The 13,228-nt window shown below is 40.5% G+C and overlaps 1 protein-coding gene across 1 annotated transcript in view; it reads left to right on the forward strand.

Annotated features, from left to right (window-relative positions):
- The window catches only part of PATJ (PATJ crumbs cell polarity complex component), a 143,433-nt gene that overhangs the window by 23,224 nt on the left and 106,981 nt on the right, over positions 1-13,228 (forward strand). Inside the window, exons 12-16 of the mRNA XM_077182599.1 lie at positions 1,733-1,809; positions 4,182-4,238; positions 5,649-5,783; positions 9,326-9,493; positions 10,274-10,402. Of these exons, the coding sequence (XP_077038714.1) occupies positions 1,733-1,809; positions 4,182-4,238; positions 5,649-5,783; positions 9,326-9,493; positions 10,274-10,402 (566 nt within the window). The remainder of the gene's footprint in view (positions 1-1,732; positions 1,810-4,181; positions 4,239-5,648; positions 5,784-9,325; positions 9,494-10,273; positions 10,403-13,228) is intronic.

The following is a 13,228-nucleotide window of genomic DNA, read 5'->3' on the forward strand; positions in this document are numbered from 1 at the left end:
TTAGGTCCTGTGTGCTCACACTGTTGTAACTGTAATAGCAGAAAAAGACTCAGGAATTTCTGTCCCTCTGTTTTTCTGCAGATGGAAGGAGCAGAAGAATGCACTGGTGTTCTGGTTTTGATACAGTTCAGAAGTAAAGACAGTGATCAGCCTGTGCTTGATCATGTCACAGATTAGAAACTTTAATTTCCAATGAAGTTAAGAAACCTTGGCAGTTGAGAATTTTAGGACAATTGGTCTTCCCATTATTTTTTAAGGAGATAATTAATTTCAGAGACAACTGTGGGCTGTGTTTACAAACCCAAGTTTTTAATCTTGGTGGGGTGTCATTTTGGTAGCAGAAAATAGCTATCAGGATTGCTGGGATTCTCAGATATCTGTGTCTGCTTGAGCCTGTAGGTTGGAAATCCTCTGGGTATTTCCAAGTGACACCTCAGGTTTTAGGCACTGAGCAGTGTGGTTTCCCAGTGCAGATCAGACAGAATTGGCCTGTCTGGCATGGCTGAAAGTGAGCTGGAAAGAACAGGGGTGGGCTGTGCTGTCATAGAACTAAACTCCAATCTTTCTTTTTATTGAGTGGAAAACTTCAAAGTTACAGAAGTGTGTAATGAGGATTGTATTGCAGAGCTCTATCTTTGCAGTCTGTGAAGGTGCTGAAAGCAGCCTGACAATGCCATTTGTGCAGGGTTTTGCTCTTGCTGGGCTCTGAGCTCACAATTCCCTCACAATTCCCCCCCTCCCAGGTATTTTACTCACTGGTTGTGTGCAGAACCTGAGCTTGTGCTTTACATTCTGAATTTCAGGGCGACACAGCAGCAACACTCAGTGGTCTGTGCCTTGTCTAGACATCTGACAAACTACTGAAGTCATTCAGGGGGGGGAAAAAAACCCCCTGGTTTTTGGTAATTCAGCCCCCAGATGCTGCTGCTGTCGCTGCTGGATGGAATTTGCTGTAGAGCTTGATTCTTACCAGTTACACATTGCTCCAGCTTGGAACTTTATATGTGAGCTGAGCTTCTGGCTGAGGTCAAACACAGGGCAGCCAGTCATTTTCTGCTGTCTAGCTCTGTCAAATTGTCTTACAGGACTGTAACCAACTGCCTTGGTTGCATAAGTAAGAAAGCTGAAAAGATATAAATGTCAAGATAGCCAAGTTCCCACGGAAGACTGGTTCAGAACTGGAGCTTATATTAAAGCTCATGTTACTTACTGGCCTAATTAAAGCAGACAAGGCTTTATACCTGCCAAATGTATAAATAAAGTCTGTGCCTGCATTGTGCTGACACAGCCCCTCGATAACAGCAATATCTTGTCAGGTGTTTTCCTTCTTAAGGGGGCTCATTTGGGTGGGAGATGATGTTTCCCTGGAGTGGGAAGCGTTTTTAAGGCAACAAACGATGAAGTCGTGTGAAATTTGTTTTGCAGCCTGAAAGAATGATTTATTTACAGTACTGCATGGTACAGAACTCACATCTCATCACCAAGCATCACCTCTTCTGCCTCTCAGCTGAATAAATCACACTTTTACAGGAGCTGACATTTTGCATTGTTTTCCTAAGAAAGACGTTTTTGATTTGCGCTGTTTGATAGACTCAGCTTAATGCGCTTCCCTTTTGGGGATTATTCCCTCTAATCTTTTATTTACACTGAATTTTTATTGGAATATTTAGAAGTAAATGTACTTCTGAATGTAGAATATGCTTGTAAATTTAATATTCACTTTCATACTTAGGAAGAGTCCCACTCCCTCCAGCACATGAGCTGAAATCCAAATGGGAAAACCTGCTGGGACCAGAATACGAAGTTATGGTATGTTTTATTTCAGTAAACTACATTCATGAATGTTATTTCTTTAAATTACAGATCTGTGAGCTTAGCATCACAGGCTGTTTATAGAACAGTTCAGTGTTTGGAACAGATCGGTAACATCAGATTTTCTTCCCTGTAACATCAGGGCTGAAATGTATGTTATAATGAGTTGGGGGATGTGTTGCCTTTTTATTTTATTCTGTTTATATAGATATTATTGTTATACAAATACCAGACAGGAGCAGTGATTTAAGGAAATCAGCTGTCCTGTTAAATCTGCATCACAGCAGCCACTTAAAATATATGGCATTTTTATTATTTCATTCATGATCTATTTGTTTTACTGGGCACTGAATAATAAAAGGGCTCGGGGTAGAGCTTTCGTTTTCAGAAGAATCTTACCATTTTATCTGAAGAATGAAAGAATGATTTTCAAACATGCTGGGAAAATACAAAGTAATTCTCAATGGTGTAACTTTGTGGTGCCAGTGTCTAGTAGATATTTCTTCACTTCATATTAAATAATTGCCTAGCAAAAGATTGTTTTGATGAATTGTCACGAGGAGGTGATGGAAATTGTAATTCACTTGTGCTTTTCAGTACAGATAAAAGACTCGGGACAGCGTTCTTCCCCAAGCCTTCAAAAATTCTCACCACCACCAAGAAAATGCCCTGTTTGTCTTTGCAATGCTTGTCCAGTTGATTTAGAGACACTTATTTTTACTACTTGGAGTAGCCATCGTTCCAGTCACTCTCTGGGAGATTTAAAGTAGCTTTAAGAATTGCCTTGAGAAGCTCGCTTCCCCTCCTTCCATTAGCGCTCCTTTAAGACCTGGAGCTCGTGTGAGATTATGTACATGATGCAATAAATCTGTTTGGCTGCCCACTTCAGTTGCTTGGTATTCCCACCCTTACATTTCCAAGGGCTGCTATTACCTCCCTGAGCACTATCACACTTCCCACAGAGGATGAAATCCTGCTTTGTTGGTGAATCCACCCTTTCCAAATCCTCCTCCAGCCTCACCAGTGAAATGTCAGCAGTGACAGTGTTAACCATGGGGGTTAACATTTCAATGATAGAAAGGAGCTCCATCATATCACAAACTCTTCAGTGATAGAAGGGAGCTCTCCTGCCATCCCATTCTGAAAGTCATTTTTTGGTTCTGGTTGCCTGTGCCTCCCTCCTGTGTTGAGTAGCAATGTCCATTTTGAGTGACCCCCCGGTCCTTGCATCACACCATCCTCACTCAGCCCCCTGAACTCACCCCAAAGGTGCCTACAGGGCTCTATCAGGAGTATTTATCTTGAGAGGAAATAGCTGCTTGAAGAGAGGGGTTGGTGGCCCTGGTGGCTTCTGGTCCTTTGTGGTGCCAGTGGAAGGAGCTGAGGTCCCAAGCAGGAACTGTGTGGTGTCAGGCTGGGGAGCTGCCAGTCATAAATCCATTTAGTTACCTGCATGGACATGAAATGGGTTCTGTCTGTCAGGAAAAAACACCCTGAGTGCTGCAAAACAGCATGCTGGAAGCACTGTTTAAAACTGATCCAAAAGAAAAGTCTTATCTTTATTAAACTAGAAGTTTTCAAAGAAAAGTTACCTGATTTTTTTTGCAAGGCTCTGGTTTTTTCAGATCAACCAAGTGTAGCTTTCCTTTAAATATTCAACTTCAGTGTCCCAGATTCCAACCCTGGGCTGCAGATTGGAACTAAATGACTGTAAGGTCTCTTCCAACCCAAACCATTCTATGATTTTGTCCTAATTACATTTAAAATTGAATAACCTTCTAATATTACAGATAAATCTGTTCTGTTAAGGAGGGACAATACAAGAAAACTGGTGGTGAGCATAGTCATTTTATTAATCTTTAAAAAAAGACACTGAAAGGATTTCCTGTCCCTGGTTTAAACAACCCACTTTCCATTCCCATTTGGTAATTGAAGTTATGTATTTCAAGCCAGAAGTTGGTGGGTTAGTCTGGATGGGAGATGGCTGCACTATAGCCTGAGGTAACAACTTAAGCTGTCATACTTTCAAATTCTGACTGGCAAGGCCGTGTGGGTATTTGTGTCAAACATAATGGCATTTTGTGCTTACACAGGATTACTGAACTTGACTAAAATTGGCATTTGGGCTCCGGGAATAGGATAATATTGGAGTCTGCTAATGGTGCATAATCACCACATTCCTACTTGTAAATGTTCTGTGCCTGAAAGATTTTTCTAACATTTGTTTAAAATTATTTTGCATCAATGTGACATTGTTTAAGTACAGTTTATTTTACTCATGAGTTGGGGTTTTTTTGCCAGAATTTCATCGTTCTGGTAAAGTCTTTATTGTCCCACTGTTGAAAAATGTTCTGATGTCCAATTTTTAGGTTGTGAATGTGGATATGCCCTTTAAAGACGATTCAGAGCTCCAGAAGTACTCAAAGGTAAGGCTTACATGGTGGTTTCCTTCCTGGTGTATGTTGGCAGAGTAATCCTGGGAGGGCAAGACACAATTCCAGATGTGGTTCAGGAATTCAGTGGTTTTGTGGCTCTATATTTTCCAGAAAAAAGGCTTCCAGTATTCTGCTTATCTCCTGGACTAATCCAATACCTTTTCATAGCACAGGCAAATGAACCTTTTAACAGTTCATTACCAAACCCCCAAGCAACAAAACACACACTCAAACCCTAAATTTTGGGGTATTTAATTGCACAGAATGAAGCAGAGGTTGAAACTCTGAACAACTTTTTAGTCCCACAGAGGATTTTGCTGTAGTGATCCTGGCTCAGGCAAAGGGATGTGTGATTCATTTCAATTGTCAGATCTGAAATTAATTTCACTTCCAAGATATTTTCAAGATACCTGTGTTAATATTGTGGAGAAGAGGTTTTTAGAGGTGATGCAGTTATGTATTTGTGGGGACACCTCAGTGAGGAAGGGCCAAAAAGTCATGATGGGACATGGCTCAGAAGGAATGCTGTGGATCAGTGGATTGCTCCTTTTATTTGAATATCCAGAATAATCTGGGAAGCAGGACAGTCAGTGTTTGAACTCCAGTAATAAAAAGCCATAAAATGTCCAAACTGAAGGAGCAGCTCCTGCTGATCATCTCTTCTCCCCGGGTTGCCATGATTCATTCTGCCTTTTCTGGCTAGTGTATCACTTTTATTCTACTTTTCCTGATATTAGCAGACTTAAGGCGCTGAGGGTTGGAGTTTCCCTAGAGAAAAATTCCAAATTAGGGAGTCCCCGTGGGAAAAGGCTGACACAAAATCAGTGATTTCCCCTTGCAGAAAAAAGGATATCAGTTTTAGCAACTACTTACAGAGGACACTTCAGGGATATTTTTTCTGCCTCGAAGTAGTGTAGCTCCCAGAGGAGTAAGACAGCTGATCTTGTGCTGAGATTTTAGGGCAATTACGGAATTTATTTTATTCCTTTATTTATTTCTATTTCTTTTACTTTTGTTTTGCTCCAACCCCATGGAAGAGGGGTGGGAGCTGGATGATGTTTAAGGTCCCTTCCAACCCAAACCATTCTGTGATTTGTTGACAGCTCACCTTTTGGGTGGTGCTTCTCTCTGTGTTCTTCCCATTAAGTTCAATTATTTGAGAATACAGTTCAAATTGCCTTTCCCCCCAAGGAACAGACTGGTTGTTTTTATTTGTGCAAACAGTTTGTAAAGAGAAGTTATGGACAGTAGTGCTGTAACACAGGAGAGGTCACTGTGAACATTTAATCATCTTACTCTGGGTTTGGTTCCATTTGGTGAGCTACTGATTCCTAAATCTGTTTTTATCCTGGTAGATAAAGATTTAGACTGAAATACATATTTATATTTATCTTTTGGCAGCTGTTACCCATCCACACTCTGAGATTAGGAGTTGAGCTGGACACTTTTGATGGACACCATTATATCTCATCCATTGCTTCAGATGGCCCAGCTGCAGCACTTGGTCTTCTGCAACTGGAGGATGAACTTCTGGAGGTAAAAAAAATTAAAAATAAAGATAAAAATTACGTATTTCCTGTTTGCTTGGCCTTCTTAAAATTCTTCTCTTCAGTTCTAGCTTGGCTGCTGTGTGTGCAATAGAATTATTCCAGACTAGTTGTGGAAGCAGAGTTGTGCTTTGGAATTCATTCATTTTCTTCACTGTTCCCTTCCACGTTTATGGAAAAAAATGTCAAATTATTGTGACCTCTCAGTGACTTCATGGGTATTTTTTTCTGAAATGTTTTAATATCAGTATCAAGAGTTAAAAGGGCAGAGACAATATTTGTGTTGAATTATTTGTAGCGCTGTGGCTCAGTCTTTTGCACAGTTTGGCTTTAGCTTTTGTGGTGGATAATCTTTCTGAATATTTGTCACCCCTAAAACATTTACAGCAGTCATAGGAACAGTGGTTTCAGTTACACAATAAAACTTTTTTGTGGAGTGGTGAAAGATATTTGTGTGTATGAGCAAATACATCAGTTTGTTTGAATGTGTGTAAAGAGGTGTATTGGGGCAGCTTTGGAGTTACCAGAGTCACACCAGACCTATTTTCTCAGAAAAATAATTATTTGATAAAATTAAAATAATTCCTATTTGTGTGTGTGTGTGTACATTGGTATCTCAGCCTCCAAATGAAAAGACATTAATTTCTTATAGCATGCTTACTCCTTGTGGAATATTTTGATATTGGAGCCTTTTTTTAGTAGATGCAAAGAACGTTTAATGGAAACAGAATTAGGCCTTCTGAAAGATTGATTTGTTAGGTGTACAGCTATTCTGCTTTTACTTCTTCACCCCTAACATCAAAAATTCATACTGATATCACTAAGACCTAAAACATTTTCTTATTGCTTAATGGAGGAAACCTTGATTCCTGAAGGAAGGGATTAATGGAATGCTGGAAGTGTCATTTAAATTGCTTGGCCACTAAACAAAAAAAAAATTATAGTAAAAGCAATAATGCAGTACTGTAGAGTAACTTAGGAAACTTTAATTGTGTATATTTAACAGTTTTATGTATTACTCTGTACTCAGAATTAAGTTCACAGGTATGCCCAGACCTAGTGAGTGTAAATTTTTTGCTTCTCTGTAGTTGGGAAAAAAAACCCCAACAAAATAAAAATGTGCTCTGGGCTAAAGCTGTAAGTGCCAGGTTTAGCCCAAACTGTGTTTTTGCAGCCAAGTTATAAATCCCCTTAAATAGGGGTTTGCAGTGGAAAAAGTGACAGCCCCATTCCCAAACAAGCAGCCTTACCTGGGCCTGATACTTTTGGGATTAAAATATGATCAGCAAGGATTTTCTTTTTTTTTTTTTTTTTTCAATGTACAGTGAGGTTGAATGCTGATTATTTTTAATAATGTGTTTGAATTATGACAGACAGCACAATACCCCTCCCCTGCCCTTCATTGCAGCTAATTCCACTGTGTTCTTTTTCAGGAGTAAATTGCTTTTTTTGTGCCCTTTTGTTGTGGCATTTCCCTGCTGTTTGAGGGCTGATGTGCTGAATGAGTGGGTGTAGGGCACCTTGCCTGCTCAGAGGCTGATTTCTGGCAGCTGCAGGAGGAGAAATGGGAGTCCCCAGGTCTGCTGGGGGGTGCAGAGCAGCTCTTCCCCATCCATCACGGGATGCTGAGAAGTGCTGGGAGCTTTCCACCACGCTGCCACTCTCCAAGCATTAAAAAATCCTTACGTGTGGATCCTTCTGCTTAAATAATTAACTAATGGGCGAGGCTGATAGCTCAGCACTTGCTGTAATTCTTGCAGAAGAAGCCCAGGGCAGTTTGTCTTGCCGTGGTGGAGGCCAGTTCCACCACTCTCAATTTTTCTGCTTGGCTGGGATGTAGAGTGTGAGAGGAGCTCTTGTGTTTCCCAGCAGTCCAAACTGTATTTACACTGCAAAAAGCACAAAGGGGGGGGGGGGGAAACAGAAGTGATCAGGAAGCAGATGTTGGCTAAAGTGGGATTGCTGTGGAGCCTTGAAGATTGAAGGGAGATGTGGGAGGTTTATGGAGAGGCTCTGCCTCAGGTGCACAGGTACCAAGGTGTGTCCATGTCTGGTGAACGTGTCCATGCTGTTTTCTTGGATCAGGTGTGGGCTCCTTTGCAGTGTGGGTGTGGAGGGAAGGGCTGAAGGTAATCCTCAGCTATCCCCACTTGCTGTGCCTTGGTTCCTGCTGGGGACTGGCTTGGATGAGGGGCTGGATTCCCAAACCAGTGCCTGCACTCCAGCCCTGTGGACATTTGCTTGGGAGAGAGGCTTGAGGCAGCCTCAAAGAAATCCCTGGAGCACACAAGGTGTTGGGATTGAGTCCACAGCAGTGATTGGGTTAAAGCCCTGCTCTTTTGGGGCTGCAGTGCTGGCTAACAAAGGTGCTTTATGACACCTGCTGGCATCCTGCTGTCCTCCTATTTAGGGACACCCCTGCGGTGCAGAGAGGAACCCTCAGGACATAAAAGTTATAAAATAGGTAAAAGAGGATGGATCCCTCTTGTTTTCCTGCAGAAGCAGAGTCACAGAGTGACAGAATGGTTTGGGTTGGAAGGGACATTGAAGCCCATCCAGTCCCACCCCTGGGACAGCTTCCACTATCCCAGGTTGCTCCAAGCCCTGTCCAGCCTGGCCTTGGACATTTCCAGGGATGGGACAACTACAAAAAAAAGTGCAACTGCAGTATCCCATTTTTAAAGCACCATTATCTATCTGCCTGTCTGTCTATCTATCTATCTATCTATCTATCTATCTATCATCTCTGTCTGTCTTATCTCTCTATTTCTATTTTTTTTCCAAAGTCTGTGGATTAGGACATCCATTAACAATGATCTGTTATCACTCACAATCTTGAGTTCATGGTATAGTAAGCTTGACCCTTGTCAGGCCTTTCTGGTTAATTGCTTACTGTACAAACATTCTCACCTGTTTTCTGTAGGTTCTGTTTTAGTTTCAGTCACTTTTTGTTAGATTTTAAATTGGCAAAGTTAGAATCAGAGAATCATTAAGGTTGGAAAAAACCTTAATGATTGGTGGTTTTGACCAAACTTTTTGACCAAAAATTTGGTCATTGAGCCAAACCTTTAAACTAGGTAAAATGATAGTTCTGACTTCAGTTTTTTGATCAGAGCTCAGAACCTGTGTTTACTTAAAATATTGTGGGAAAATTAATTCTTTTATCTTTTTAAATTCAAATATATAAGCCTAACACTTACAGAAAAAAGATCCCTGACAAAGAAATCGGTGAGAAAAAAAATAAGAATTCTAGGAAAGGTTTGGGCTTGAAAAAACAATGAGCAGAAAAGAAGTTAGAGGAAGCTAGAGAGATATGATGCAGCAGTCAGCAGTCACAAGATCTTGGAGATGAAGTTTTACAGTAATGTGTGTATTCTTCAGAAGCATATGTTAATAAAACTGTGCAAGCTGTGCCAGAACCCCCAGGTAAAGTCAAACTTTCAGGCTTGGGTGGGGAAAAAAAAAAAAAAAATTAAAAAAATTAAAATAATGTGGCAGATATCCTTTAATTCTCTGTGTGTGGCTGTGCAGGTAAACGGGGTGCAGCTGTGTGGCAGGTCCCGGCGTGAGGCTGTCACCTTCCTCAAGGAGGTGCCACCGCCCTTCACCCTGGTGTGCTGCCGGCGGCTCTTCAGCGACGGCACCGAGTCCTGGGTGGACGAGCCCCCCGTGGCAGCTGTGTCCCCTCCAGAGCAGCAGGTAACGCTTCCCCCGACGCCCACTCGTGCAAAAGGGACGGTAAATTCTGTGGAAAAACCCCTGGGTTCGCAGGGGTTGGTGTTGAGGAGGTTCATTGTCCTGGGAAGACAAGGTGGGTAAATCACAGCGCTGCTTTGCTGACTGCACATCCCATTCATCATCCCCACACTTAATAGGTGAGTGAGAGCTCTGAATTACACTAAATCACATCCTTGCCACCATTAGCTGATTGCTTCCATGTTCTGAGTAGGTTTTTATAGAACTGGGGGGGGGGAAAAAAAAAGATTGAAACTTAGAAGTTTTTTTCCATCGGAGGAGCTTTGGAGTCTCAAAGCAAACCTTGACACATGTGGTTGCTCCTGTTTGCAAAAGTATTTAGAGCTTGGCTTCTCATCTTTTCTGATTGCCTGGCCTTTCTATTAGCTGTCTGTGGTTAAATCTTTTATGCTATTTATTTTTTCCTTTATGCATCTAATGGGACAGCTGAAGTTCATCAACGTGTAACAGGTTAGTAATATCCTAACAATTAATTAGACTAATACATGGGTATTTGTGTGCCAGGTTGGGCTCTGATGCTCAAAACATGTAGGCCTGTGCCCAGGGGAGTACTCAAGGCAGCAAACTGGAGAAAACTCTATTCATAATGCTCAGTGAAGTTTTAATTCCATGAAAGGTCACATTTTAGGGCATGTATGCATCATTAATAATCAAAATATTGAAGGAATAGTGTTTGTAAAGAACTGAGAGAATGGTATTTGATCCAGAGCTTTTCTTTTCCAGGTGAAACCTGAGGAAGACTTTAATCCTGAGGAGGAAGAGGGGGAATTGGCATTATGGTCTCCTGATGTGAAGGTTATTGAGCTGGAGAAGGACAAAAATGGTTTAGGATTCAGCATTTTGGACTATCAGGTATACTTTTCTGTATAACTTTATGCTAAAAATCCCTTTGATCCCTTGTCTTGCACGGTGCCTTAAAATGTTTTGTGATGCTGATTACTGAGTAATGGACTTGACACTTGGGCCTAGGGACTGTAGGGAAAAGTAATGGATTTTTGGGGCCAACTCTATTAAGGATGGAGTGTTCTAAACCTGATTATTGGACTTGATAAAGTGCAAAATCTTTCACCAAGCTGCACCCCATAACTCTGAGTTCAATGACTAAATGTTGGGCAAGGTTGTTTTTTTGTTGTATTTTAACTTAGAATGGCTTTTCAGCTGTCAGAGTGGCACGTGAAGGTTCTTGGGTATTAGTTGAAGATGATTATATTCTTAATTGTTAAACTCCTTAGAAATTAAGACAAGTCTTTAGTTGGAGGGAAATGCTACTAAAATTAACGAATCCTTCTTTCAAAAACCCTGTCTTCAATTAAATATGTAGAAACTCTCAAAATCTGTAGTCAGAATGAAACGTTCTTCATGTTTCTAGTCAACATGATATATTTTTTTAAACCTCCAGTCATCATATTTATAAGGAAATAAAATAGCTGGATCACTCTTTATAATAATATACACATCACATCTGAGTGCTGCCTAAACATTGTAGTTTAATGAAATGTGTTCAACTGTTGTACATAAATGTCAAGTGATATAAAATTCACTTTTTGATACAATAAGGCAGGAATTGGGAATGAATTAGAAGGAAAAAAAATATTTGAAGTATTATGCAAACCCATTAATTCTATATTTTAGCAGTGCGATTTAAGATTACTGAAAATAGATCCTGTTAGTCATTTTAGCTGACACATGTTGTGTTGCAGTGCCAGCTCTACTCTAGAGTTGCTGGGAGTCTTTACAGAGCAGTAATACACAGATTTGCTTTTAAGTTCTCATATAATCAGAATTAATGAAGGCTTTAATAGCAGGCTTTTTATTTACTTATTCGCAGATGCAAATACACGAGCAATGTTGTGGTACTTTCAGCTAAATTTAAATACATTCTAATCAATTCTAAATGAGTGGTAAACCACTTAATCTCAGATCTTTATAATTTCAAGATATTTATGTATAAAGTGTATAAAGTGTGTTCTTTTGTTTGGGATTTGCCTCTTAGATCTTTTACACTTTTCATCATCTGCAGATTAATTTTTATAGAGAGATATCTGTGGCTCTGTGTGTGTTTATGTAAATACATCCATCACATCCTTGAGTGCAAGGCAAAGAAAATAAATAATTGTCCATGCTACAGTGGAGGCAAGGGAAAAAAAAAAAAACAAAAAACAAAACAAAACCAAAAAAAACTGTGTGTGGTTCCTGGGAGAGTGTTTGGAATTCTTAACACAGATTTGCTGGGAAGCACAGAATTACAGCAGTGTTTAATTGTGCCTTAAAGGACCTGGAGACCCTTCTTTAAAACATGAAAGGTGTTTTTTTAGGCACATACTCTTTGTTTTACAAGAGAAAATTCAAGCTTTATAATGGCAAATGATACTGCTTGTGCTGTGTATCCACTGCTGATTTTGCTCCATTTGAAGAACACGAGTTTTAAATTTTTTTAGGTTTTTTTCAATGAAGATGGGTCTTGCCATGGCCCATCTTCATCCTCAGTGAGTGACCAGCCTTTCTAGGCTGCCACAGTGCTGATGGAGGTCGGGTGGGGAGGAAAATGCTTTTGAAGGGGAGACTTTGTTGGTAAATAACACACAAGGAGTGGCTCTGTCCATTGCAGAAATTCAAGGAAAGTTTGGTGTTGCATGCCCAGCTTGGAGGAGGTGATGTGACTATCCTGGGTTTTCCAGATCCAATTATTCTGCAGCTGTTGGCTAAAATGGCACTTCAGAAACACTGGAGGGACTTCAGGAAGCTCAGTGGGAAGGGGGAAGTGGCATCAGGGTTAAAAAGTGATGATGCTCTATTGCCCCACCTGATTTTGCCCCACACAAAAGTGGAACAGCACCTTTGAAATGGTGAATCCTAGTGGATCCCAGCCCGGGGTGGGACTGGGGCTGCTCCCTGCAGTGTTCAGGGAGCTCTGGAGTGCTGCTCATCCATTTCTGACAGTGAGAGATGCCAGACACGCTGCAGAAGCACAAGAATGCTCAGCAGTTACAGACCAGGCTGCTCCCACTGCTCTGCAAGTTTCTTCCTACTTCCTTTCAAGCACAAAGCTCTTTACCTTTTCATCCTAAATTAAGTTGTAGGATTAGATCTTGTGCTGAACACCCCTGTGGTATATAATTTATAGTATTTGCCATTTTGTTTCACAAAACTGGCTGCGTGCTCAGCATAAAGGCTGCTGTGCCTCAGTTGTCCTAAATGCTGTGCTTCCCAAGTCATGCTCTGCAAAACAGAATTAATAAAAGTTCTTTGTGAGGCAGAATAGGAGTCTGAGTACGTGGAAAACTGAATGCTGAGATCGAGAAAATTATTACTCCGGCATATTAATTTTTAATGGGCTGTCTTTCTAATAATGTTTCATCTATCAAATAAATGATAAGCACATCCCAAGTGACTTGCAGGATATTCCCAGAAATGTACAAGCATAATTCCAATGCCTATATATTTTAATGAACTAATTACAAATTAATTATACCAATTATGCATAATCAATAGTATTTCTACTTTGTCCTGTGTTTTCTTTTGATTGTCTTTAGGGATTTAAGGGCTTAAAACAGAGCTTAAAACTTCCTTTTTTTTGTAAGGTTCATTAAACTTTGGGGTAGAGTTACCCCCTTTGCTATGACAGGATAGTATTTATATAGAATATTCTTCATTTTCCTGTGGTCTCTGTGTATTTAA

This window comes from Agelaius phoeniceus, chromosome 8 (genome assembly GCF_051311805.1).
Source record: "Agelaius phoeniceus isolate bAgePho1 chromosome 8, bAgePho1.hap1, whole genome shotgun sequence".
NCBI classification, from domain to species: Eukaryota; Metazoa; Chordata; class Aves; order Passeriformes; family Icteridae; genus Agelaius; species Agelaius phoeniceus.